The 27,535-nt window shown below is 53.9% G+C and overlaps 1 protein-coding gene across 1 annotated transcript in view; it reads right to left on the bottom strand.

The window, feature by feature from the left end:
• The window catches only part of acadvl (acyl-CoA dehydrogenase very long chain), a 40,295-nt gene extending 13,175 nt beyond the window's left edge, over positions 1–27,120 (bottom strand). The window contains exons 1-10 of the mRNA XM_038786925.1: positions 26,161–27,120; positions 21,794–21,923; positions 20,588–20,713; positions 16,544–16,742; positions 10,726–10,830; positions 8,557–8,643; positions 6,239–6,301; positions 5,239–5,340; positions 3,173–3,270; positions 1,888–1,960 (exon numbers count right to left, since the gene is read on the bottom strand). Of these exons, the coding sequence (XP_038642853.1) occupies positions 1,888–1,960; positions 3,173–3,270; positions 5,239–5,340; positions 6,239–6,301; positions 8,557–8,643; positions 10,726–10,830; positions 16,544–16,742; positions 20,588–20,713; positions 21,794–21,923; positions 26,161–26,278 (1,101 nt within the window). The 5' untranslated portion in view covers positions 26,279–27,120. The remainder of the gene's footprint in view (positions 1–1,887; positions 1,961–3,172; positions 3,271–5,238; positions 5,341–6,238; positions 6,302–8,556; positions 8,644–10,725; positions 10,831–16,543; positions 16,743–20,587; positions 20,714–21,793; positions 21,924–26,160) is intronic.
• Between the last annotated feature and the right edge of the window lie 415 nt (positions 27,121–27,535).

The following is a 27,535-nucleotide window of genomic DNA, read 5'->3' as shown; positions in this document are numbered from 1 at the left end:
GATCCAAGAAACTGGAGTTGGGCCAAGAGAAAGTGAACAAAATGTTGGAGGGACAAACTGACAGCAATAAACTCTGCCTAAAGTTAGCATCAGTTGTGGGAGTGGGAGGCGGGGGGGGGGGGGGGAGGGGGAACTTTAACAGTTTACAAGTTTGGTTTGAGAAGAGGAAACTTTGGCGTGTTAAATTAAGATTCTGTTACTCATTTCGGAACAGAGTTCAATCACCTCACCTTGACAAAGAAAAAAAAAATCACACTTTAGGTTTCAATGAAGCATCGTTTCAGAGAGAAGATTAGTTCAGAGATTATCTCAGCCGCGTTTAGTAGCAGCAAGTTCTCGGGTTGTTAGACTGTGGGTTTGAATCCCAAAACAGGGCTAAAATCCTGAATGCAGAAATTGGGGGGGGGAGGGGGATTCTCCGTTAGCCGACGCCTGAATCGGAAAAGGCGATCGGGCGGAGAATCGGTTCCGACGCCAAAATCGCAATTTTCCATCACCTCGGCAACGGCATCAATGCGCCCCGGAACGCACGTACAGTAAACACCGTTTGCATGTCATTAGCGGGTCTGACCCGGGGCCTCCGCGATTCTCCGCCTCCGCTGGGCCCGATCTCCCGGCGGCGCGGTTCACTTGTGCTTTTAAAAATCGTGAAAACCGGCGCGGTGGCTGCTGAGGGAGAGAGACAGGGGGAATGGAAAGTGTCCAACATCGCCGTGGTTTACCGCAGGGATCTGTGCCGGGGCCCCAATTGTTCACAATATATATTCATGATTTGGACGAAGGAACGAAATGTATTATCTCCAAATTTGCAGATGATACAAAGGGAGGGTGAGCTGTGAGGAGGATGCAGAGATGCTTCAGTGGGATTTGGACAGGCTGAGTGAGTGGGCACATGCACGGCAGACACAGTATAATGTGGATAAATGGGAGGTTATCCGCTTCGGTAATAAAAATAGAGGCAGGCAGATTATTATCTGAACGGGTGTAAATTGAGAGAGGCGGATACTCAGCGAGACCTTGGTGTCCTCGTGCATCAGTTGCTGAAAGTAAGCGCGCAGGTACAGCCGGCAGTAAAGAAGGCAAATGGTATGCTGGCCTTCATAGCGAGAGTATCGGAATCGAGATGTTTTACTGCAATTGTATAGGGCATTGGTGAGGCCACACCTGGAGTATTGTGCGCAGTTTTGGTGTCCGTATCTGAGGAAGGGTGTTGTTGCTATGGAGGGGGAGCAGCAAAGGTTTACCAGACTGATTCCTGGGATGGCGGGACTGTCGCATGAGGAGAGACTGAGTCGGTTAGGATTATATTCACTGGAGTTTAAAGGAGTGAGAGGGGATCTCATAGAAACGTACAAAATTCAAACAGGATTAGACAGGGTAGATTCAGAATGTTCCCGATGGTGGGGGGGTCCAGAACTAGGGGGGTCAGTGTTTGAGGATAAGGGGTAAACCTTTTAGGACTGAGGTGAGGAGAAATTTCTTCACCCAGAGAGCGGTGAATCTGTGGAATTCACTATCACAGAAAGTAGTTGAGGCCAGAACGTTGCGTAATTTGCAGCAAGAATTGGATACAACTCTTGTTTCGATGCATGAGGTTGTCGATTGTTGTCAAAACCCATCTGATGTCCTTTAGGGAAGGGGAAATCTGCCGTCCTTACCCCGGTCTGGCCTACACGTGACTCCAGACCCACACAGCCACGTGGTTGACCCGTAAACTGCCCCTCTCTGAAATGGCCGAGCGAGACTCTCAGTTCAAGGGCAATAAGGGACGGGCTACAAATGGTGACCCAGCCAGCGATGCCCTGGATAGCTGGATCACTCGGTACCGTGGGAGCAGGTTTCGGGAATGTTGGGACAGCCGTATCACAGTGAAGGTAACGTACTCACCAGATCTCCGCTGTGGTTCAGCTCCGGGTGCACACTGTCGCTCAGGGTGACGCCTGTGCTCAGTCCAGCTTTCCTGCAACAACAACGGAGACAAAAAGATCAGGTTAGGGAGGAGAGGAAGTACTGCCTCGTGTTCACGCTTCACCCCAAGAGCACTGGACGGTTCGCTGCCCGGCGCATGTTTCTTCACTTCATTGACCTCTGCTGATGCACGAGCTCGGGTCAGACACCACTTACTCTCCAGCTACAGGCATCGGATTCTCAGCTCTTTGATGGCAAAGCCAAATCAGACCGACGGGGGCACTGACACCCATCAGGCACACCACTAGGACCAGTTAGGGCTAAGGCTGAGGTGAGAGATGCCGGGGCCTTGCAGTTCGAGAGAGGCCAGCTCGAAGGAACAGAGAGAGAGAGACGTGCGTGCCGCACTGTCAGAGGGTCAGTACTGAGGGAGCGCCGCACTGTCAGAGGGTCAGTACTGAGGGAGTGCCGCACTGTCAGAGGGTCAGTACTGAGGGAGAGCCGCACTGTCAGAGGGTCAGTACTGAGGGAGCGCCGCACTGTCAGAGGGTCAGTACTGAGGGAGTGCCGCACTGTCAGAGGGTCAGTACTGAGGGAGTGCCGCACTGTCAGAGGGTCAGTACTGAGGGAGTGCTGCACTGTCAGAGGGTCAGTACTGAGGGAGTGCCGCACTGTCAGAGGGTCAGTACCGAGGGAGTGCTGCACTGTCAGAGGGTCAGTACTGAGGGAGTGCCGCACTGTCAGAGGGTCAGTACTGAGGGAGTGCTGCACTGTCAGAGGGTCAGTACTGAGGGAGTGCCGCACTGTCAGAGGGTCAGTACCGAGGGAGTGCTGCACTGTCAGAGGGTCAGTACTGAGGGAGTGCCGCACTGTCAGAGGGTCAGTACCGAGGGAGTGCTGTACTGTCAGGGGGTCAGTACTGAGGGAGTGCCGCACTGTCAGAGGGTCAGTACTGAGGGAGTGCCGCACTGTCAGAGGGTCAGTACTGAGGGAGTGCTGCACTGTCAGAGGGTCAGTACTGAGGGAGTGCTGCACTGTCAGAGGGTCAGTACTGAGGGAGTGCTGCACTGTCAGGGGGTCAGTACTGAGGGAGTGCCGCACTGTCAGAGGGTCAGTACTGAGGGAGTGCCGCACTGTCAGAGGGTCAGTACTGAGGGACTATTGACAGAACACATCATTAATATGTGAAAGGAAAAATCAAAGAAGCACTATTGGTTGGTGATGATCCTGAACTGGCCCTTAGCACCAAGGTGGAGCCACTAACCTTTTTACCCGTTTGCTAATCTCACCGATTAGCAGGTTGGCATTTCCAACAGGGTTCTTCAACGCTCTCTGCAGCCCCTTCAGGTGATTACCAGCGGTCTGTGCAATCGGGAGCAAAGATCAGTCTCGGTGAGTCACCTCCACATGAACACCGTGGCCACAAACATTCGTCCCAAACAGGTCAAAGGGGAAAGGTCATCGGGGTTTTAATAAGCTTCTTAGGGCAGGCAGATGTGAAGAGTTGGGAGTTCAGGGAGCGTGAGCAGGGAGGGGGACTGTGGCGATGTGTGTGGACGGTCGGTTGGCAGGAGTTCATTTGACGGTAGGTGGAGAGGTGCGGGGGCGGGGGGGGGGGGGGGGGGGGGCAGGTAGAAATCTGGGAGCATTCAGACACAGGAGGATATTGCAGGTATCAGGAGCCTGGGGAGACACCTGGAACATGCCCACCTTCCGAGCCCCCCTCCCTTCCGGTCCGCAGATTTGCAATATTAGTACATTCCTACCCCCTAACCATCCATCCTCCTCCTCCACATGGTAAGGGACTCACATTACTGGGTGCACACTCTGGATGTGACTCTTCCGCAAAAGGGAGACTTGTTGTCGAAGATTTTCGTCCTGCATGGATCAGGACAAAGACAAGAATGTCAAATTTCATATCAGGATCAGGACAAACACAAGAATGCCAAATTTCATATCAGGATCAGGACAAACACAAGAATGTCAAATTTCATATCAGGATCAGGACAAATGCAAGACTGCCAAATTTCGGAAAATGACAGTGTGTGCTGTGATTGTGTAAAAGTTTTTTTTAAAATGTATTTTTATTTGGTTTTTCACATTTTAGACATAGAACAAAACAATGTAAAACACCAAAATCGACAGAAACCCCCACCCCCATTCAACCATCTAACACCCCAATGACTCAAATAGCCTCCCATCCCGACACCCCAACCCTGCCCCTCTTGATTGTGTGAAATTTGACATTCTTGTCTTTGTCCGAACATGAAATTTGACATCCTTGTGTTTGTCCTAATCGTGATGTGAAATTTGACATTCTTGTTTGTCCGAACGTGAAATTTGACATTCTTGTGTTTGTCCTAATCGTGATGTGAAATTTGACATTCTTGTTTGTCCTAATCGTGATGTGAAATTTGACATTCTTGTGTTTGTCCGAACATGAAATTTGACATTCTTGTGTTTGTCCTAATCGTGATGTGAAATTTGACATTCTTGTGTTTGTCCGAACATGAAATTTGACATTCTTGTGTTTGTCCTAATCGTGATGTGAAATTTGACATTCTTGTTTGTCCTAATCGTGATGTGAAATTTGACATTCTTGTGTTTGTCCGAACATGAAATTTGACATTCTTGTGTTTGTCCTAATCGTGATGTGAAATTTGACATTCTTGTTTGTCCTAATCGTGATGTGAAATTTGACATTCTTGTGTTTGTCCGAACATGAAATTTGACATTCTTGTAATGAAATGAAAAATGAAAACCGCTTATTGTCACGAGTAGGCTTCAAATGGAGTTACTGTGAAAAGCCCCTAGTCGCCACATTCCGGCGCCTGTTCGGGGAGGCCGGTACGGGGATTGAACCCGTGCTGCTGGCCTGCCTGGGTCTGCTTTAAAAGCCAGCGATTTAGCCCAGTGTGCTAAACCAGCTCCCTTGTGGACGTGCTGGTGAAGGCGAGGGACAGGAAACCCTGACAGTAAGGTGTCTCTTTATCGGCCATTCTAGATGATGAGATTGTGTTTTGTAGTTTGTTCATGGGAGTCCCTTTATTCACTCAGCTGCTCTGGAAAGGATCTGGACAGAAAGGTGGGAAGGAGAATTGTGGGGAACGGGGATAATAATGAGGCTAAAGTGGTCAGAATAGTTGGTGGGACTCTATTTTTGATGTTTGAAAGGTTTTCACTGACTGCCCATCACCGGTTGCCTGGCAGTATGTCAGCTCGGTTAGTAACTTCTATCTATGGATCTGTACACAGTGCAAAAGGCACCACCTTCAGGATCTCGTAGCTCACACTTGGAGGGCAAGCCTGACACGCAAACTGAACACATACCTGAATGCCATTGAGTGCAACGAAAAGTCGGAGGATATCGTTTGTTCCCTCGAAGATGCGGAAGATCCGAAGATCCCTCATTACCCGCTCAACCCCAGCGTCCTAACAGCAGATAAAGCAGGTTAGAACACATCGCGGCAGGGCCTCCATTGGAAAATCCTCACCGTTGTTCAAGCCCGTCCCTGGGGTCTCGCCGCCCCACCCCATATCTCTGACACCACCCCCGCCAAGATTAATGGGATGCCGATTGGTCAATTCGAGGGCATTGAAAAAACAACGTGAGTACATATAGAGAGAGGCTGCCGGGACACTCGGCGTTAGTCTGCAGCAGACATATGCAATGCTGTAATCTGTAAATATCAAGAAATGGCTTTGTTCCTGGTATTACGCTTCATCTGGCTTGGACTCATTTTACAAAGATCTTTAGGTTAATTGGGGATCGGCATGATGGGCCGAATGGCCTCCCTCTGAACTGTAAAAGCCTAGTTGTGATTTATGTTTTCTCAATCCCGTATTTGCGTCAGATCACGGTACAGAAGATTTGGAGCGCTGTGTATGGTTATGGCCTGATACAGATCTAAGAAGGAATCAACAAATAAGGCTAGACTCCACAAAAATACTCAAAATGACAAAACTAAATTGACGCAAATAAGATGCAAACGGGTATGATATAATCGGGATTACGGAGACATGGTTGCAAGGTAACCAGGGATGGGAACTGAACATCCAGGGGTATTCTGCAGTTAGACAAAAGGAAAAGGTGGGGACGTGGCACTGCTGGTTAGAGAGGGAATTAACACTACAGCGAGGAAGGATGTTAACTCCAACGATGTGGAATCTGTATGGGTAGAGCTGAGAAACAGCAAGGGGCAGAAAATGGGCGTGTAAAGGCCCGCAAACCACAGTGGTGATGTTGGGAATAACCTTAAACAGGAAATTAGAGACACGTCACAGAGACAGGGTATAAAGGCAGAAGACACATTGATAATCTCACACATACCTTCATGAAGCCCATTCCGCCCAGGAGCTGGATACATTCGTCTGCTACAACCCAGGCAGCCTCCTGCAGAGAGAGCGTGAGAAGCTTCAGGGGGATTGTGACAGGATCATTTCAGCCTTCAGGGGAGTGACTGTCTCCCCCACTGACCCCCCCGCCACATGACCTGACCCCCCGCCACATGACACGCCCCCACCCCCCACCTCGTAATCTCGTCACTGCCCAAGCATCGCAGGGGCTGCATTCCAAACACAAATAGAAGTGCCACCTGTAAGGAGTCCGGTCTCAGCTATCGGGCAGGTGAGGAAGCACGGACCTAGCTCGCTCGCGATTACACGATCCCCGGAAGGAGGGGGGGGGGGGGGGGGAAACCAACAGCACGAGTCCCAAGGCATTCAGGCAATGTGGCAACTTTCCCGTGGGTACCACCCACCCCTCTGAGTCAGAGCGTCTTGGGTGAGTCCAAATCTAGAGACTAAACACATAATCTAGGTTGGTAATCTCACTGCCAGTACTGAGGGAGTGCCGCACTGTCAGAGGGTCAGTACTGAGGGAGCCGCTCTGTCAGAGGGTCAGTACTGAGGGAGTGCCACACTGTCAGAGGGTCAGTACTGAGGGAGTGCCACACTGTCAGAGGGTCAGTACTGAGGGAGTGCCGCACTGTCAGAGGGTCAGTACTGAGGCAGTGCCGCACTGTCAGAGGGTCAGTACTGAGGGAGTGCCGCACTGTCAGAGGGTCAGTACTGAGGGAGTGCCGCACTGTCAGAGGGTCAGTACTGAGGGAGTGCCGCACTGTCAGAGGGTCAGTACTGAGGGAGTGCCGCACTGTCAGAGGGTCAGTACTGAGGGAGTGCCGCACTGTCAGAGGGTCAGTTCTGAGGGAGTGCCGCACTGTCAGAGGGTCAGTACTGAGGGAGTGCCGCACTGTCAGAGGGTCAGTACTGAGGGAGTGCCGCACTGTCAGAGGGTCAGTACTGAGGGAGTGCCGCACTGTCAGAGGGTCAGTACTGAGGGAGTGCCGCACTGTCAGAGGGTCAGTACTGAGGGGGTGCCGCACTGTCAGAGGGTCAGTACTGAGGGAATGCCGCACTGTCAGAGGGTCAGTACTGAGGGAGTGCCGCACTGTCAGAGGGTCAGTACTGAGGGAGTGCCGCACTGTCAGAGGGTCAGTACTGAGGGAGTGCCGCACTGTCAGAGGGTCAGTACTGAGGGAGTGCCGCACTGTCAGAGGGTCAGTACTGAGGGAGTGCCACACTGTCAGAGGGTCAGTACTGAGGGGGTGCCGCACTGTCAGAGGGTCAGTACTGAGGGAGTGCCGCACTGTCAGAGGGTCAGTACTGAGGGAGTGCCGCACTGTCAGAGGGTCAGTACTGAGGGAGTGCCGCACTGTCAGAGGGTCAGTACTGAGGGAGTGCCGCACTGTCAGAGGGTCAGTACTGAGGGAGTGCCGCACTGTCAGAGGGTCAGTACTGAGGGAGTGCTGCACTGTCAGAGAGTCAGTACTGAGGGAGTGCTGCACTGTCAGAGGGTCAGTACTGAGGGAGTGCCGCACTGTCAGAGGGTCAGTACTGAGGGAGTGCCGCACTGTCAGAGGGTCAGTACTGAGGGAGTGCCGCACTGTCAGAGGGTCAGTACTGAGGGGGTGCCGCACTGTCAGAGGGTCAGTACTGAGGGAGTGCCGCACTGTCAGAGGGTCAGTACTGAGGGAGTGCCGCACTGTCAGAGGGTCAGTACTGAGGGAGTGCTGCACTGTCAGAGGGTCAGTACTGAGGGAGTGTCGCACTGTCAGAGGGTCAGTACTGAGGGAGTGCTGCACTGTCAGAGGGTCAGTACTGAGGGAGTGTCGCACTGTCAGAGGGTCAGTACTGAGGGAGTGCTGCCCTGTCAGAGGGTCAGTACTGAGGGAGTGCTGCACTGTCAGAGGGTCAGTACTGAGGGAGTGTCGCACTGTCAGAGGGTCAGTACTGAGGGAGTGCTGCACTGTCAGAGGGTCAGTACTGAGGGAGTGCCGCACTGTCAGAGGGTCAGTACTGAGGGAGTGCCGCACTGTCAGAGGGTCAGTACTGAGGGAGTGCCGCACTGTCAGAGGGTCAGTACTGAGGGAGTGCCGCACTGTCAGAGGGTCAGTACTGAGGGAGTGCCGCACTGTCAGAGGGTCAGTACTGAGGGGGTGCTGCGCTGTAGCTAAGACTGGGTACCTTACAGGCAGCACTTCTATTACCTTGACCAAACATTAATCTCTGTATTGAACCCGAAACGTGGATTACCGAGACGTGATCATCTTAACCTGCAGTAACAAAGCAAAAGGTGGTAATGCTCACAGATGCAAAGATCTTGCTGATGGCAGCTTCAATCTGGAACTCCGTCGCACCCGAGTCCATGTTTGCACTGATCATGTACGCCATCGACTGGAGGGGGAGGAAAAGAATTGCCGTTACCCTTGAGAGAGGAGATTGCGGCTGCAGGTTGGGGCGGCTGGTGTACAGCGAGCGCTGCCCCGTCAGAGGGGCGGCTGCCCCGTCACCGCGGCTGGGGCTACGGACGACATTAAACCCAGGCTGAGTCTGCCCTCTCCGAGGCTGGAGGTGAAGGTCCCATGGCCCAGTGAGAAGGGCGACAACTATCCCTCAACCAGTACCCCTTGCCGCGGGAGTGTCCCTTTAAGAAAGGTTTTCGTCTCATCACGTGGCTTCAGTGATGTCATTGTGTGGGCGGAGCTGGGCTGTGGCTCTGTGAGTTTTTACTATCACTTTCAGAGTTGACTGCTGTGGACTCAGGCCGAGAACAGAAGTGTTTTGGCCTGTCTCTCTCCAGCTTCATTTTAAAGAGTTGTTTCCAGACGACTTGATAACTTATTTTTTTTTTTTAAATTTAGATTAGCCAATTACTTTTTCCAATTAAGGGGCAATTTAGCATGGCCAATCCACCTACTCTGCACATTTTTGGGTTGTGGGGGCGAAACCCACGCACACACGGGGAGGATGTGCAAACTCCACACGGACAGTGACCCAGAGCCGGGATCGAACCTGGGACCTCAGCGCCGTGAGGCGGTTGTGCTAACCACTAGGCCACCGTGCCTTAAGTTACCGTTGATAACTTAAAAGAGATAATTGCTTTCTGGAAGGGATTCAAAGCTGCTGTTTGAAAGAGGGAACAGAGTATCAATAAGTCTTATACCAGTAAGAGTGCCGTGTGCCACACCTTTGGAAAGGGGTTTCTGGTTTTACTTGGATTTTGTTTTTGAATTGGAACAGTTAAGGGGGAATTCACTAAGGGCTATACATACATTACTGTAGCTGTGTGGGGGTCTTTATGTTTGTAATTGATAATAAGTCTTGCTGTGTGTGTTTATACAAATGTTAACTAAATTCTTAGAATAAAGCTTGTTTTATGTTTGATTAAAAGTGCCTAAGAACTCTGTTGAATAACATCAGAAAGTCAGGCCCTTGTGCTAATCCTAACCAAAACAATAAACAGTTGTAGGTCAGGTGAACTCCATAACATACTTTGGAGTTTTGTAAAATCTGGCCCATAACATTTGGCAACTTAAAAGATAAAAGGAGGGGTTTAAACGAGCTGGTGCATCAGAACCTCAGGAAAAGCCAGTCTTATTCAAGTGAGAATATAGAGTGCTGGGTCAAGCCATTAAAAAGGAGTTTTTGGTTGATAGGATTTTGTTTTTGAATTGGAACAGTTAAGGGGGAATTCAAAAAGTGTTCTGTAACTGTGTGGGTGCCTTTATGTTTGGAACTGATTAAAATTCTTGCTGTTTGTTTACATACATATGTTAACTAAGTTCTTAGAATAAAACCTGTTTTGATTACAGCTGAAGGGAAGCTCCTTGTGCTCATCCTCGCCAAATTCAACATAAAGTTACAGGTCAGGAGAACTCCATAATACACTTGGGAGTTTCTAAACCCTGGCACATAGCACACCGAACAGAGAAATAGTTGGTCTAGTCCGTATCACTTTGCTGTTCGTGGGATCCTGCTGTGCACTCACAGGCTGCTGTGTCTCCTACTTTACAACGGTGACCGCGTTTAAAACTGGCCCAGGGGTTTGAGCCGTGCTGGGGTGACCCTTGACCCATAGCCGTGTCTGCCCTGGGATCGCAAACACTCATCTAAATCCTTCTGACATGTTGTGAGGGTCTCTGCCTCCACCCCACTTTCAGGCAGCGAGTTCCAGACTCCCACCCCCCTCTGGGGGAAAAGGTTTCTCCTCACATTCCCCTCTAAACCTCCTGCCCCTTATCGTAAATTAATGCCCCCTGGTCACTGACCCCTCCACCAAAAGGGGAGACGTTTCTTCCTGTCTACTCTATTTGTGCTCCACGCAATTTTATACGTCAATCATGCCCCCCCACCCCACTCAGTCTCCTCTGCTCCGAGGGAATCACGTTGGATACGGGAGACATCCGTCAGCCTCCTGGAGCAACGAGCACGTGCGCTGCCCCCACCTCAAGCACAGCCACGAGCAGTTCCCCTCACCTCTGTCACGTACTGGAGCATCGCCATGTGAGCAACCTTCTCCTGAATGGCGCCATAGTTGTGGATCTTGTTCCCAAATTGGGTGCGGTTCGCAGCATGGTCAACCTAATGCACAGGAAAAGAACAGGGGTGTTAGAAAAACACACACACCGATTCAGCTCAGAGTCCGCCTGTATTTAAACACACACACAGATTCAGCTCAGAGTCCACCTGTATTTAAACACAAAGATTCAGCTCGGAGTCCGTCTGTATTTAAACACACACAGATTCAGCTCAGAGTCCGCCTGTATTTAAACACACACACAGATTCAGCTCAGGGTCCGCCTGTATTTAAACACACACACAGATTCAGCTCAGAGTCCGCCTGTATTTAAACACAAAGATTCAGCTCGGAGTCCGCCTGTATTTAAACACACACAAAGATTCAGCTCAGAGTCCGCCTGTATTTAAACACACACACCGATTCAGCTCAGAGTCCGCCTGTATTTAAACACACACCGATTCAGCTCAGAGTCTGCCTGTATTTAAACACACACACCGATTCAGCTCAGAGTCCGCCTGTATTTAAACACACACAGATTCAGCTCAGAGTCCGCCTGTATTTAAACACACACACCGATTCAGCTCAGAGTCCGCCTGTATTTAAACACACAAAGATTCAGCTCAGAGTCCGCCTGTATTTAAACACACAAAGATTCAGCTCGGAGTCCGCCTGTATTTAAACACACACAAAGATTCAGCTCAGAGTCCGCCTGTATTTAAACACACACACCGATTCAGCTCAGAGTCCGCCTGTATTTAAACACACAGATTCAGTTCAGAGTCCGCCTGTATTTAAACACACACAGATTCAGCTCAGAGTCCGCCTGTATTTAAACACACACACAGATTCAGCTCAGAGTCTGCCTGTATTTAAACACACACACCGATTCAGCTCAGAGTCCGCCTGTATTTAAACACACACAAAGATTCACCTCAGTCTGCCTGCATTTAAACACACACAGATTCAGCTCAGAGTCTGCCTGTATTTAAACACACACACAGATTCAGCTCAGAGTCTGCCTGTATTTAAACACACACACCGATTCAGCTCAGAGTCCGCCTGTATTTAAACACACACACAGATTCACCTCAGTCTGCCTGCATTTAAACACACACAAAGATTCAGCTCAGAGTCCGCCTGTATTTAAACACACACAAAGATTCAGCTCAGTCTGCCTGTATTTAAACACACACACAGATTCAGCTCAGTCTGCCTGTATTTAAACACACACACAGATTCAGCTCAGTCTGCCTGTATTTAAACACACACACAGTTTTAGCTCAGTCTGCCTGTATTTAAACACACAGATTCAGCTCAGAGTCCGCCTGTATTTAAACACACACACAGATTCAGAGAGCTCACAAATCTGTGAACGCAACATTCGGTTGTTAGGGCCAGCCTGAAACTGAGGCAAAGCATTGATCTAAAACAAATCCTTCTGCCTTTCATGTGTCGGATTCAGTCCATCAACGGAATGTTAACACCCTGCCCCGACACAGCGGCTGAGGCACCGAGTTACAGCTTAATCATCACCACAAGTCAATGCAGCAACTTGCATGAGATTTCACGCCGACAACGCCCATCGGGTACAAACGCTGAAGGGGAATTTTTGTGGGTGCACACGGAGGAGGTTAAAGTTCAGGCGGCTGATATCCGAACTGTCCATGGGCAGGATTGCGTCCTCACGCAGGAGAATTGAATAAGCCCAGGCCTCCAGCTCCAGAGCACTGGTCACTCAGGACGTCCTCAAAATGCTTCCCAGGCAAAGAAGCTTTTTCGCTGAAGTGTAGCCCACGTTCTATTGTGGAAACCCAGCAGTCAATCTGGACACATGGAGTTCCTGCAACCTGCAATAGGATGGTGTCCGGCATATTTTATTTTTAGAAGTGAGGAGGGTTGATGGATGAAGTTCCTGAAAGGCATTGGGGACAACTCTACTGCATTTCCTGCTAGTGGCTACGGGATCTTTCTATCCAGTGGAGATCTGCCAAGGTCACATTCAAAAGATGGCATCTCCAGTGCGGCACTCCCTCAGTACTGACCCTCTGACAGTGCGGCACTCCCTCAGTACTGACCCTCTGACAGCGCGGCACTCCCTCAGTACTGACCCTCTGACAGTGCGGCGCTCCCTCAGTACTGACCCTCTGACAGTGCAGCACTCCCTCAGTACTGACCCTCTGACAGTGCGGCACTCCCTCAGTACTGACCCTCTGACAGTGCGGCACTCCCTCAGTACTGACCCTCTGACAGTGCGGCACTCCCTCAGTACTGACCCTCTGACAGTGCGGCACTCCCTCAGTACTGACCCTCTGACAGTGCGGCACTCCCTCAGTACTGACCCTCTGACAGTGCAGCACTCCCTCAGTACTGACCCTCTGACAGTGCGGCACTCCCTCAGTACTGACCCTCTGACAGCGCGGCACTCCCTCAGTACTGACCCTCTGACAGCGCGGCACTCCCTCAGTACTGACCCTCTGACAGTGCGGCACTCCCTCAGTACTGACCCTCTGACAGTGCGGCACTCCCTCAGTACTGACCCTCTGACAGTGCGGCACTCCCTGAATAGCGCCACTTGGAGTTTCTGCCTGGACTATCAGCTCAAGTCTCTGCGATTCCTAAATTGAACAGTGACCTCACTTCAAAGGAAGTTCTACATTGGTATTCCAATTCTTCGGGAAATCCCAAGCTTGCGAAAGGCGTTATAGAAATACAAGGGGGGGGGGGGGGGGGGGGGGGATGTGGGCGGGGAAAGGAGTTTAAAGCAAAAGAATTATGATGTCCAATCAGCCAAATTTGGTCAAATATGGGCAGATCTTTTTTAATTGTCAGGAGGAATTTCAGTAAACAAAACTAGGTCAGGTATGCTTGTTATGCAAGATGCAACGAGCACGCGGTGTGTGGAACGCAACCCAGCTCAATGTTTCGGCAGCAAAAAACACAAACAAGCATTTTCCTCAAATAACCGCAACCCCCCACCACTCCTCATCCTGTCATCTGACCCAGCTTGGTGACAAAGCTGAAACACTAGCCCCCCCCCCCACCGCCCAGCGGAGAGGCTTTGAGTAGGGAGCCAGAGCCGAGTTCTCACAGCACGACCAAACGCGGCTGGGAAACTCCCTACCCACAGGAAGGCCCATGCGAGATATTAAAAACAAACATGCACTCTGCCCACAGCCCCCACCTCACCAATGTTCCCCTTCTGAATGTGCTGAATCACTCGGACGGACAGTCCCTGAAACATTGGCTCCCCATCTTAAACATTCACTCCCTCCCCCACCGACGCACAGTGGCAGCCGTGTGTACCGTCTACAAGATGCACTGCAGCAACTCACCAAGGCTCCTTAGGCAGCACCTTCCAAACCCACGGCCTCTACCATCTAGAAGGACAAGGGCAGCAGATACCTGGGAACCCCACCACCTGGAGGTTCCCCTCCCAGTCACTCACCACCCTGACTGGGAAATATATCGGCCGCTCCTTCACTGTCACTGGGGCAAAATCCTGGAACTCCCTCCCTAACAGCACAGTGGGTGTACCTACACCTCCGGTTCCACAGCGGTTTAAGAAGGTGGCTCACCCACCCATCTTGTGAAGGGGAAATTAGGGATTGGACAATAAATGCTGGATGCTCACATCCTGAGAATCAGGAACTGATATTTTTTTTAAGTCGGTCCAGAGATCTGGAGTCACATGTAGGTCAGACCGGGTCAGGAAGGCCGATTTCCTTCCCAAACGGGGACATGGGTGAACCAGGTCGGTTCTTATGGCACCTTCCGACTTTTAGATATAGATATAGAATTTACAGTGCAGAAGGAGGCCATTCGGCCCATCGAGTCTGCACCGGCTCTTGGAAAGAGCACCCTACCCAAGGTCAACACCTCCGCCCTATCCCCATAACCTAGTAACCCCACCCAACACTAAGGGCAATTTTGGACACTAAGGGCAATTTATCACGGCCAATCCACCCTAACCTGCACATCTTTGGACTGTGGGAGGAAACCGGAGCACCCGGAGGAAACCCACGCAGACACGGGGAGGATGTGCAGACTCCGCACAGACAGCGACCCAAGCCGGGAATCGAACCTGGGACCCTGGAGCTGTGAAGCGTAAGTGCTGTCCACAATGCTACCGTGCTGCCCACGAATTCCAGATTTAGTGAATTCTCAGATTCACCATCTGCTGTGTGGTGGGATTCAAACGCAGGGTTCCCAGAGCATTACCCAGGGTCTCTGGGGTATTAGTCACACCTTCCTGATGTCAGAGGGAGTGCCACAGTGTCAGTCACGCTGCTCCGGAGGAGGAGACAGAACACTGCGGCCCCCTCACCTGCACGTTAAAGATGCCACGGCGCCGTTGTAACGACGAGGCGAGGAGTTATCCCCTGCGTTCTGGCGAATATTTACCCCTCAATCAGTATCACTAAAATCAGATCAGCCGGTCAGTGCCGTCTGTGGGCTCTTCCTGTGCGCAAACTGGCATCCGGGTTTCCTGCCTTCCAACAGTTACAGTGACAGTCAGTCTCTCGGGGGAGGAGGTCGCGTCGCGGTATCGTCACTGGACGAGTAAACCGGGGACCCAGAGTAATGCTCATACAATTTACAGTGCAGAAGGAGGCCATTCGGCCCATCGAGTCTGCACCGGCCCTTGGAAAGAGCACCCTACTCAAGTTACTTCAGCCGGTTGGAGGAGGTGCTGGCGGCAAGGGGACTGGAGAAGGGGGGTAGTGTCAGCAGTGTACGGAGCTATGCTGGAAAAGGATAAGGCTCCACTGGAGGGGATCAGAGCGAAGTGGGAGGAAGAATTGGGAGAGGCTATAGAGGGGAGGGGGTCTGGTGTGAGGTGCTCCGGAGAGTGAATGCTTCCACCTAGTGTGCGAGGTTGGGGCTGATACAGCTGAAGGTGGTGTACAGAGGAGGGGCTCTACAATGAAAATCGCTTGTTGTCACAAGTAGGCTTCAAATGAAGTTCCTGTGAAAAGTCATGGGCCCTATTTATTATGCACTTTCAAGAACTGGATAACATCGAACATTAGTTGAGGGGGGGGGAAGGTGTGTGGGGGGAGGGGGGCTGTGTATGTTGAAGATGGCGATAGGTAATCCCTGATTCTTTTTTTGTCTTTGTCATCTGTTTATGTTAACATGCGGGCTGATGTCTGGGGCAGGGGGGGGGCTGATGTCTGGGGCAGGGGGGGGGGGGCTGATGTCTGGGGAAGGGGGGGCTGATGTCTGGGGCAGGGGGGGGGGGCTGATGTCTGGGGCAGGGGGGGGGCTGATGTCTGGGGCAGGGGGGGGCTGATGTCTGGGGCAGGGGGGGCTGATGTCTGGGGCAGGGGGGGCTGATGTCTGGGGCAGGGGGGGGCTGATGTCTGGGGGCAGGGGGGCTGATGTCTGGGGCAGGGGGGGGCTGATGTCTGGGGCAGGGGGGGGCTGATGTCTGGGGCAGGGGGGGCTGATGTCTGGGGCAGGGGGGGGGCTGATGTCTGGGGCAGGGGGGGGCTGATGTCTGGGGCAGGGGGGGGCTGATGTCTGGGGCAGGGTGGGAGGATGGGATCGTTACTGTTATGGGGTTTGAGATATTTGTTGTTGGTTATTGATTGTTGGGTGTAAATTCGGGAGAAAAATTGTGAGAAAGGAGGAGAATAAAAATATATTTAAAAAAAAAGTTACTTCAGCCCACGCCTCCAGCCTATTTTGGATACTAAGGGGCAATTTAGCACGGCCCGTCCACCTAACCTGGACCCCCAAGGGGTGGGGGGGGACGGATTCAGACATACTCACGGCCCTGGCGATGACTCCTTTCATGGTCCCGGACAGTGCGGCCGCCATCCCGAAGCGTCCGTTGTTCAGGATGTTCATGGCCACCTTGAAGCCGCCGCCGATGTCGCCCAGGACGTTCTCCGCCGGCACCTTGACCTCGTCAAAGTGCACCTCTGCCGTGTTGGAGGCCTTGATCCCCATCTTCTTCTCCGGAGGGCCGCTGGAACGCAAGGAGGTAAAGACGGTGACGAAGGCACTTTACTTTCATCGCACCGCCCGCACCTTAAACCTCTCGGTCGACAATTACCGCTATCGGAATTTTCCCCAGGCTGAGCGGTTGGGTCCCCACAGCACGGAAGCCCCCTTGGAGCTGCCGGTGACTACGGGGGTCCCGGGCTGGGAGGGGAGGAGGAGGCGAGGTCAGCTGGCCACGGCACTCGCTGTTGGGAGTTTGAGTTTGGACTGCAACCTGGATCACTCTGATAGAGTCAATGTATTGTGGGAGTGGAGGGGCGAAGACTGGTTGGGGCGGGAGGGGTGTTGTCAGAGGGACTGTCTGACAGTGCGGCACTCCCTCAGTACTTACCCTCTGACAGTGCGGCACTCCCTCAGTACTGACCCTCTGACAGTGCAGCACTCCCTCAGTACTGACCCTCTGACAGTGCGGCACTCCCTCAGTACTTACCCTCTGACAGTGCGGCACTCCCTCAGTACTGACCCTCTGACAGTGCGGCTCCCTCAGTACTGACCCTCTGACAGTGCGGCACTCCCTCAGTACTGACCCTCTGACAGTGCGGCACTCCCTCAGTACTGACCCTCTGACAGTGCGGCACTCCCTCAGTACTTACCCTCTGACAGTGCGGCACTCCCTCAGTACTGACCCTCTGACAGTGCAGCACTCCCTCAGTACTGACCCTCTGACAGTGCGGCACTCCCTCAGTACTTACCCTCTGACAGTGCGGCACTCCCTCAGTACTGACCCTCTGACAGTGCGGCTCCCTCAGTACTGACCCTCTGACAGTGCGGCACTCCCTCAGTACTGACCCTCTGACAGTGCGGCACTCCCTCAGTACTGACCCTCTGACAGTGCGGCACTCCCTCAGTACTTACCCTCTGACAGTGCGGCACTCCCTCAGTACTGACCCTCTGACAGTGCGGCACTCCCTCAGTACTGACCCTCTGACAGTGCAGCACTCCCTCAGTACTGACCCTCTGACAGTGCAGCACTCCCTCAGTACTGACCCTCTGACAGTGCGGCACTCCCTCAGTACTGACCCTCTGACAGTGCGGCACTCCCTCAGTACTGACCCTCTGACAGTGCGGCACTCCCTCAGTACTGACCCTCTGACAGTGAGGCACTCACTCAGTACTGACCCCTCTGACAGTGCGGCTCTCCCTCAGTACTGACCCTCTGACAGTGCAGCACTCCCTCAGTACTGACCCTCTGACAGTGCGGCACTCCCTCAGTACTGACCCTCTGACAGTGCGGCACTCCCTCAGTACTGACCCTCTGACAGTGCGGCACTCCCTCAGTACTGACTCTCTGACAGTGCAGCGCTCCCTCAGTACTGACCCTCTGACAGTGCGGCACTCCCTCAGTACTGACCCTCTGACAGTGCGGCTCCCTCAGTACTGACCCTCTGACAGTGCGGCGCTCCCTCAGTACTGACCCTCTGACAGTGCGGCTCCCTCAGTACTGACCCTCTGACAGTGCGGCACTCCCTCAGTACTGACCCTCGGACAGTGCAGCACTCCCTCAGTACTGACCCTCTGACAGTGCGGCGCTCCCTCAGTACTGACCCTCTGACAGTGCGGCTCCCTCAGTACTGACCCTCTGACAGTGCGGCACTCCCTCAGTACTGACCCTCTGACAGTGCGGCACTCCCTCAATACTGACCCTCTGACAGTGCGGCACTCCCTCAGTACTGACCCTCTGACAGTGCAGCACTCCCTCAGTACTGACCCTCTGACAGTGCAGCACTCCCTCAGTACTGACCCTCTGACAGTGCGGCACTCCCTCAGTACTGACCCTCTGACAGTGCGGCGCTCCCTCAGTACTGACCCTCTGACAGTGCGGCACTCCCTCAGTACTGACCCTCTGACAGTGCGGCACTCCCTCAGTACTGACCCTCTGACAGTGCAGCATTCCCTCAGTACTGACCCTCTGACAGTGCGGCACTCCCTCAGTACTGACCCTCTGACAGTGCGGCACTCCCTCAGTACTGACCCTCTGACAGTGCGGTGCTCCCTCAGTACTAACCCTCTGACAGTGCGGCGCTCCCTCAGTACTGACCCTCTGACAGTGCGGCACTCCCTCAGTACTGACTCTCTGACAGTGCGGCACTCCCTCAGTACTGACCCTCTGACAGTGCGGCACTCCCTCAGTACTGACCCTCTGACAGTGCGGCACTCCCTCAGTACTGACCCTCTGACAGTGCGGCACTCCCTCAGTACTGACCCTCTGACAGTGGGGCTCCTCCCTCAGTACTGACCCTCTGACAGTGCGGCACTCCCTCAGTACTGACCCTCTGACAGTGCGGCACTCCCTCAGTACTGACCCTCTGACAGTGCGGCACTCCCTCAGTACTGACCCTCTGACAGTGCGGCACTCCCTCAGTACTGACCCTCTGACAGTGCGGCACTCCCTCAGTACTTACCCTCTGACAGTGCGGCACTCCCTCAGTACTGACCCTCTGACAGTGCGGCACTCCCTCAGTACTGACCCTCTGACAGTGCAGCACTCCCTCAGTACTGACCCTCTGACAGTGCAGCACTCCCTCAGTACTGACCCTCTGACAGTGCGGCACTCCCTCAGTACTGACCCTCTGACAGTGCGGCACTCCCTCAGTACTGACCCTCTGACAGTGCGGCACTCCCTCAGTACTGACCCTCTGACAGTGAGGCACTCACTCAGTACTGACCCTCTGACAGTGCGGCTCTCCCTCAGTACTGACCCTCTGACAGTGCAGCACTCCCTCAGTACTGACCCTCTGACAGTGCGGCACTCCCTCAGTACTGACCCTCTGACAGTGCGGCACTCCCTCAGTACTGACCCTCTGACAGTGCGGCACTCCCTCAGTACTGACCCTCTGACAGTGCGGCGCTCCCTCAGTACTGACCCTCTGACAGTGCGGCTCCCTCAGTACTGACCCTCTGACAGTGCGGCACTCCCTCAGTACTGACCCTCGGACAGTGCAGCACTCCCTCAGTACTGACCCTCTGACAGTGCGGCGCTCCCTCAGTACTGACCCTCTGACAGTGCGGCTCCCTCAGTACTGACCCTCTGACAGTGCGGCACTCCCTCAGTACTGACCCTCTGACAGTGCGGCACTCCCTCAGTACTGACCCTCTGACAGTGCGGCACTCCCTCAGTACTGACCCTCTGACAGTGCAGCACTCCCTCAGTACTGACCCTCTGACAGTGCAGCACTCCCTCAGTACTGACCCTCTGACAGTGCGGCACTCCCTCAGTACTGACCCTCTGACAGTGCGGCGCTCCCTCAGTACTGACCCTCTGACAGTGCGGCACTCCCTCAGTACTGACCCTCTGACAGTGCGGCACTCCCTCAGTACTGACCCTCTGACAGTGCAGCATTCCCTCAGTACTGACCCTCTGACAGTGCGGCACTCCCTCAGTACTGACCCTCTGACAGTGCGGCACTCCCTCAGTACTGACCCTCTGACAGTGCGGTGCTCCCTCAGTACTAACCCTCTGACAGTGTGGCACTCCCTCAGTACTGACCCTCTGACAGTGCGGCACTCCCTCAGTACTGACTCTCTGACAGTGCGGCACTCCCTCAGTACTGACCCTCTGACAGTGCGGCACTCCCTCAGTACTGACCCTCTGACAGTGCGGCACTCCCTCAGTACTGACCCTCTGACAGTGCGGCACTCCCTCAGTACTGACCCTCAGTACCTGTTGAAATAGTGCCGCTCTGGCTGATACATTCCGTGTGGTTAGGGTGTGACACGGTTACAGAGGATGGGCGGCCCGTACATACTGCCGCCGTTTGGAAAGGAAGGCAGTGGCCGGGAACGCGTGCGTTCAGTCACAACACGGCTTACCTGGTCACCCCACCGAATCCCCTCTCCACGATGAACGTGGTGATCTTGTCCTTCACTTCACCGGTGGCTCCGTCCTTCACTGGCACCTTGGCGAAGACAGTGAAGATATCTGCCAGTCCGCCATTACTGTCAAAGACCCCAATAGACAGGAACACAGAGTTACTGCCGCGCTCACTTATTAAAACCCGCAGCTTTTCGGTGAGTGCTCCGGGATGTGGCGGTCCGGGAGGGAGTCTTAATCCCCACCGGAGCGAGTTGTGAAAGCGAGACTCAACGGCCCACATTTAATTGGCGAAACCACACTGAATTTACGAACCCACGCCATCCTTGACAAGGATCGGCAGCAGGTTCAGGCGTGGGGGAGATGGCCGGTGATGCATACATCACCAGAATTTGCTGGTCCGTTCGCACTGTTGGCCCTCAACCTCCCGGCGAGCTTTGCAAAGTTACGGGATCACTGCATAACTTGGCACAGTGGTTAGCACCGTTGCTTCACAGCGCCGGGGTCCCGGGTTCGATTCCCGGTTTGGGTCACTGTGCGGAGTCTGCACGTTCTCCCCCGTGTGTGCGTGGGTTTCCTCCGGGTGCTCCGGTTTCCTCCCACAAGTCCCGAAAGACGTGCTTGTTGGGTGAATTGGACATTCTGAATTCTCCCTCTGTGTACCCGAACAGGCACCGGAATGTGGCGACTAGGGGCTTTTCACAGTAGCTTCACTGCAGTGTTAATGTAAGAGGAGGAGGCCGAGAGGGGTTTTGACAGACATGTTCAAAATCACGAGGGGTAAGAAACTTCTTCCACGGGGAAAAGGATCCAGAACGAGGGGCCCCACAGATTGAATGGTTTACAGGGCAAAAGGATTTTGGGCTCAAGGACGATGCGGTGTAACCGTGTTCAACGGGAGATGTCCCACTTTAACAAACATGTCTTGCTACTCCCCCTTCATTCCCCTTGTGTCAACCGTTAGACTATTTAACGTCTCATCGGTATCTGACCAAGCCGTTCGGCCCCTCAATCCTGCTCTGCTATTAAATGAGATGCCCCCACCCTCTCCCCTCACTAACCCGGGCCAGATAATCTCAGGGGTAAAGTGAACAGGCTCGGTCCGGGAAGAGGGCCCCACACATCTTGGGTAGAAAGTGTAACGTGGACTGCGCGCGACATCGCACCGCTCTGCCCGGTGCCCCCCCCCCCCCCCCCGGCCGTACCTGATCCAGATTTTGCCCCCGTTAAGGGTGTAATATTGTCCGCACTCGCTCTTGACGGCCGTGGCTTTGATGGACGCAGCATCGGAGCCGCTGCCGGGTTCAGTCAGGCAGAAGGCAGCGATGGCTTCACCTGGGCCGAACAAACAGGCGTTTAAACATCTTTCACATAAGCCAGCGCCCCCCCGGCACCGCAGCACTCCCTCAGTACCTGCACTAGGCCGGTCGGCCCTCAGTACCTGCACTAGGCCGGTCGGCCCTCAGTACCTGCACTAGGCCGGTCGGCCCTCAGTACCTGCACTAGGCCGGTCGGCCCTCAGTACCTGCACTAGGCCGGTCGGCCCTCAGTACCTGCACTAGGCCGGTCGGCCCTCAGTACCTGCACTAGGCCGGTCGGCCTCAGTACCTGCACTAGCCGGTCGGCCCCTCAGTACCTGCACGAGGCCGGTCGGCCCTCAGTACCTGCACTAGGCCGGTCGGCCCCTCGTACTGCACTAGGCCGGTCGGCCCTCAGTACCTGCACTAGGCCGTCGGCCCTCAGTACCTGCACGAGGCCGGTCGGCCCTCAGTACCTGCACGAGGCCGGTCGGCCCTCAGTACCTGCACTAGGCCGGTCGGCCCTCAGTACCTGCACGAGGCCGGTCGGCCCTCAGTACCTGCACTAGGCCGTTCGGCCCTCAGTACCTGCACTAGGCCGGTCGGCCCTCAGTACCTGCACTAGGCCGGTCGGCCCTCAGTACCTGCACTAGGCCGGTCGGCCCTCAGTACCTGCACTAGGCCGGTCGGCCCTCAGTACCTGCACTAGGCCGGTCGGCCCTCAGTACCTGCACTAGGCCGGTCGGCCCTCAGTACCTGCACTAGGCCGGTCGGCCCTCAGTACCTGCACTAGGCCGGTCGGCCCTCAGTACCTGCACTAGGCCGGTCGGCCCTCAGTACCTGCACGAGGCCGGTCGGCCCTCAGTACCTGCACGAGGCCGGTCGGCCCTCAGTACCTGCACTAGGCCGGTCGGCCCTCAGTACCTGCACTAGGCCGGTCGGCCCTCAGTACCTGCACTAGGCCGGTCGGCCCTCAGTACCTGCACTAGGCCGGTCGGCCCTCAGTACCTGCACTAGGCCGGTCGGCCTGGGTGACGGGCTCACATTTCTGGAGTTGCTTTTATTCTTTCACGGGATGTGGGTGCCGGTGGCCGGGCCCAGCATTTGTTGCCCATCCCTAATTGCCCCTTCAGAAGGTGGTGGGTGAGCCGCCTTCTTGAGCCGCTGCAGTCCCTGAGGTGTAGGTACACCCACTGTGCTGTTAGGGAGGGAGTTCCAGGATGTTGCCCCAGCGACAGTGAAGGAACGGCCGATATATTTCCCAGTCAGGGTGGGGAGTGACTGGGAGGGGAACCTCCAGGTGGTGGGGTTCCCAGGTATCTGCTGCCCTTGCCCTTCTAGATGGTAGAGGCCGTGGGTTTGGAAGGTGCTGCCTAAGGAGCCTTGGTGAGTTGCTGCAGTGCATCTTGTAGACGGTACACACGGCTGCCACTGTGCGTCGGTGGTGGAGGGAGCGAATGTTTGTGGAAGGGGAGCAATCAAGCGGGGCTGCTTTGTCCTGGATGGTGTTGAGCTTCTTGAGTGTTGTTGGAGCTGCGCTCATCCAGGCAAGTGGAGAGTCTCCCATCACACTCCTGACTTGGGCCTTGTAGATGGTGGACAGGCTTTGGGGGGGTCAGGAGGTGAGTTACTCTCCGCAGGATTCCCAGCCTCTGACCTGCCCCGGTAGCCACAGTATTAATGTGGCTGGGTCCAGTTCAGTTTCTGATCAATGGTAACCCCCAGGATGTTAATTATGGGGGATTCAGCGATGGTAACGCCATTGAATGTGAAGGGTCGATGGTTAGATCCTCTCTTGTAGGAGATGGCCACTGCCCATGGCGTGAATGGAGTTCAATCCCCTGACTTTCTACCTAAGTTACCCAGGAAACCATGAATAACAACAGATGGTATAGGTTTTGGGGGGAAAAGTTTGTGGTTCCCTCTACACTGTCTCCATCAAACACTCCCAGGACAGATACAGCACAGGGGTTAGATACAGAGTAAAGCTCCCTCTACACTGTCCCCATCAAACACTCCCAGGACAGATACAGCACAGGGTTAGATACAGAGTAAAGCTCCCTCTACACTGTCCCCATCAAACACTCCCAGGACAGGTACAGCACAGGGTTAGATACAGAGTAAAGCTCCCTCTACACTGTCCCCATCAAACACTCCCAGGGCAGGTACAGCACGGGGTTAGATACAGAGTAAAGCTCCCTCTACACTGTCCCCATCAAACACTCCCAGGACAGGGACAGCACGGGGTTAGATACAGAGTAAAGCTCCCTCTACACTATCCCCATCAAACACTCCCAGGGCAGTTACAGCACGGGGTTAGATACAGAGTAAAGCTCCCTCTACACTGTCCCCATCAAACACTCCCAGGGCAGTTACAGCACGGGGTTAGATACAGAGTAAAGCTCCCTCTACACTGTCCCCATCAAACACTCCCAGGACAGGTACAGCACGGGGTTAGATACAGAGTAAAGCTCCCTCTACACTGTCTCCATCAAACACTCCCAGGACAGGTACAGTACGGGGTTAGATACAGAGTAAAGCTCCCTCTACACTGTCCCCATCAAACACTCCCAGGACAGGTACAGCACGGGGTTAGATACAGAGTAAAGCTCCCTCTACACTGTCTCCATCAAACACTCCCAGGACAGGGACAGCACGGGGTTAGATACAGAGTAAAGCTCCCTCTACACTGTCTCCATCAAACCCTCCCAGGACAGGTACAGCACGGGGTTAGATACAGAGTAAAGCCCCCTCTACACTGTCCCCATCAAACACTCCCAGGACAGGTACAGCACGGGGTTAGATACAGAGTAAAGCTCCCTCTACACTGTCCCCATCAAACACTCCCAGGACAGGTACAGCACGGGGTTAGATACAGAGTAAAGCTCCCTCTACACTGTCCCCATCAAACACTCCCAGGACAGGGACAGCACGGGGTTAGATACAGAGTAAAGCTCCCTCTACACTGTCTCCATCAAACACTCCCAGGACAGGTACAGCACGGGGTTAGATACAGAGTAAAGCTCTCTCGACACTGTCCCCATCAAACACTCCCAGGACAGGTACAGCACGGGGTTAGATACAGAGTAAAGCTCCCTCTACACTGTCCCCATCAAACACTCCCAGGACAGGGACAGCACGGGGTTAGATACAGAGTAAAGCTCCCTCTACACTGTCCCCATCAAACACTCCCAGGGCAGGTACAGCACGGGGTTAGATACAGAGTAAAGCTCCCTCTACACTGTCCCCAGCAAACACTCCCAGGACAGGTACAGCACGGGGTTAGATACAGAGTAAAGCTCCCTCTACACTATCCCCATCAAACACTCCCAGGGCAGTTACAGCACGGGGTTAGATACAGAGTAAAGCTCCCTCTACACTGTCCCCATCAAACACTCCCAGGGCAGTTACAGCACGGGGTTAGATACAGAGTAAAGCTCCCTCTACACTGTCCCCATCAAACACTCCCAGGACAGGTACAGCACGGGGTTAGATACAGAGTAAAGCTCCCTCTACACTGTCCCCATCAAACACTCCCAGGACAGGTACAGTACGGGGTTAGATACAGAGTAAAGCTCCCTCTACACTGTCCCCATCAAACACTCCCAGGACAGGTACAGCACGGGGTTAGATACAGAGTAAAGCTCCCTCTACACTGTCTCCATCAAACACTCCCAGGACAGGGACAGCACGGGGTTAGATACAGAGTAAAGCTCCCTCTACACTGTCTCCATCAAACCCTCCCAGGACAGGTACAGCACGGGGTTAGATACAGAGTAAAGCCCCCTCTACACTGTCCCCATCAAACACTCCCAGGACAGGTACAGCACGGGGTTAGATACAGAGTAAAGCTCCCTCTACACTGTCCCCATCAAACACTCCCAGGACAGGTACAGCACGGGGTTAGATACAGAGTAAAGCTCCCTCTACACTGTCCCCATCAAACACTCCCAGGACAGGTACAGCACGGGGTTAGATACAGAGTAAAGCTCCCTCTACACTGTCCCCAGCAAACACTCCCAGGACAGGTACAGCACGGGGTTAGATACAGAGTAAAGCTCCCTCTACACTATCCCCATCAAACACTCCCAGGACAGGTACAGCACGGGGTTAGATACAGAGTAAAGCTCCCTCTACACTGTCCCCATCAAACACTCCCAGGACAGGTACAGCACGGGGTTGGATACAGAGTAAAGCTCTCTCAATACTGACCTGGTCCCTTTTTCAATTCATCTTGCTGCTCTGCCCAACAGCGCTGTGCCCATGCTGCCTACCTGTAGCCAGCTTCGGGAGGTACTTCTTCTTCTGGGCATCGCTTCCGAACAGGAGAATCCCTTTGAAACCGATGGACTGGTGAGCGCCCAGGGTGATGCCCACACCCAGGTCATGCATGCCAACGATCTCGACCAGCCGTGCGTACTGCCGGGCAAGAAACAGCTTTCAGTCACCGCCCCACGCTCCCGCCCCGCGCACTAACCGTCCGGTTCTCCGCCTGAGGCTCCGAGGGAAGGGCAGCGGACCGCCGCACGCAACTGGTCCCTGCCGCTACCAAAGCAGCCTCGACTCTGACCTTTCCTTGTTAAGGTCAGGATCTGACCCTGGAGCGGAGAGAGAAAGAGATGGACTCCTCGCAACCTGCAGCATCTCACTGCTGAGGAGGCCATTCGCCCCTATCGTGCTGGTACTGGCTACTTGTGTTATTCAATTAGCACCCTCTTCCATCACAGCATTGCAAATGTTTTGTTTCAAAATATTTATCCCATTCCCCCCCTTTCCTTTGAAGCGTCCTCTTGAATCTGCTTCCGTCGTTTTAACCTCACTGCGTGTAAAAACAAAACGTTCTCCTCACCTCCCCCAGGATGCCACATTCCAAAGGGGGAAACAATTCATACTCCAGGAGAAAAGGGTGGGTTTTTTATTTCAGGAAGTGTCGGGGTCAATACTTCCCGGTGCATTCTGCATGGGAAAACCTTGCCGACCAATCAGGACCCTTTTCTCGAGCAGGATAAACTGCTGCTCCCTTTGAAATGTGACGTTCTTGCGTCAGACGTGATGAGTGCAGTTCGAAAAGCTTCGACGGGATGTCTCTTCCCTCATTTCTGGTATCATTCTAGTAAATCTCCACTGCCTCCTCTCCAAGGCCTTGACAACTTTTCTGAAGCCTGATATCGGAATTCTACACAATACTCCACGGCGGCAGAGTGGTTAGCACTGCTGCCTCACAGCGGCAGGCACCTGGGTCCAATTCCGGCCTTGGGTAACTGCCCATGTGGAGTCTGCACGTCCTCCCCCGTGTGTGCGTGGGCTTCCTCCGGGCGCTCCGGTTTCCTCCCACCGTCCAAAGATGTGCGGGTTGGGTGGATTGGCCACGCTAAATTGCACCTTAACGTCCAGGGACGTGCAGGCTCGGTGGGGTTACGGGAACGGGGCAGGGGAAGTGGGCCACGGTGCTCTTTCGGAGGGTCGGTGCAGCCTCAATGGGCTGAATGGCCTCCTTCTGCACTGTGGCGATTCTATGTTTCTAAGGAAATTGCAAAGATTGAGATCGAGTCCAGTTGAAGGTAACCCAGTGTTTCATAAAGATTCCGCACACTCTCGTTCTAAAGACCATCAGACATAGGAGCAGAATTAGGCCATTCAGCCCATCGA

This window comes from Scyliorhinus canicula, chromosome 29, assembly GCF_902713615.1.
Source record: "Scyliorhinus canicula chromosome 29, sScyCan1.1, whole genome shotgun sequence".
In the NCBI taxonomy this organism is placed as follows: Eukaryota; Metazoa; Chordata; class Chondrichthyes; order Carcharhiniformes; family Scyliorhinidae; genus Scyliorhinus; species Scyliorhinus canicula.
Note: the sequence above shows the minus strand (reverse complement) of the source record. Positions and strands in the feature narration are given on the sequence as shown.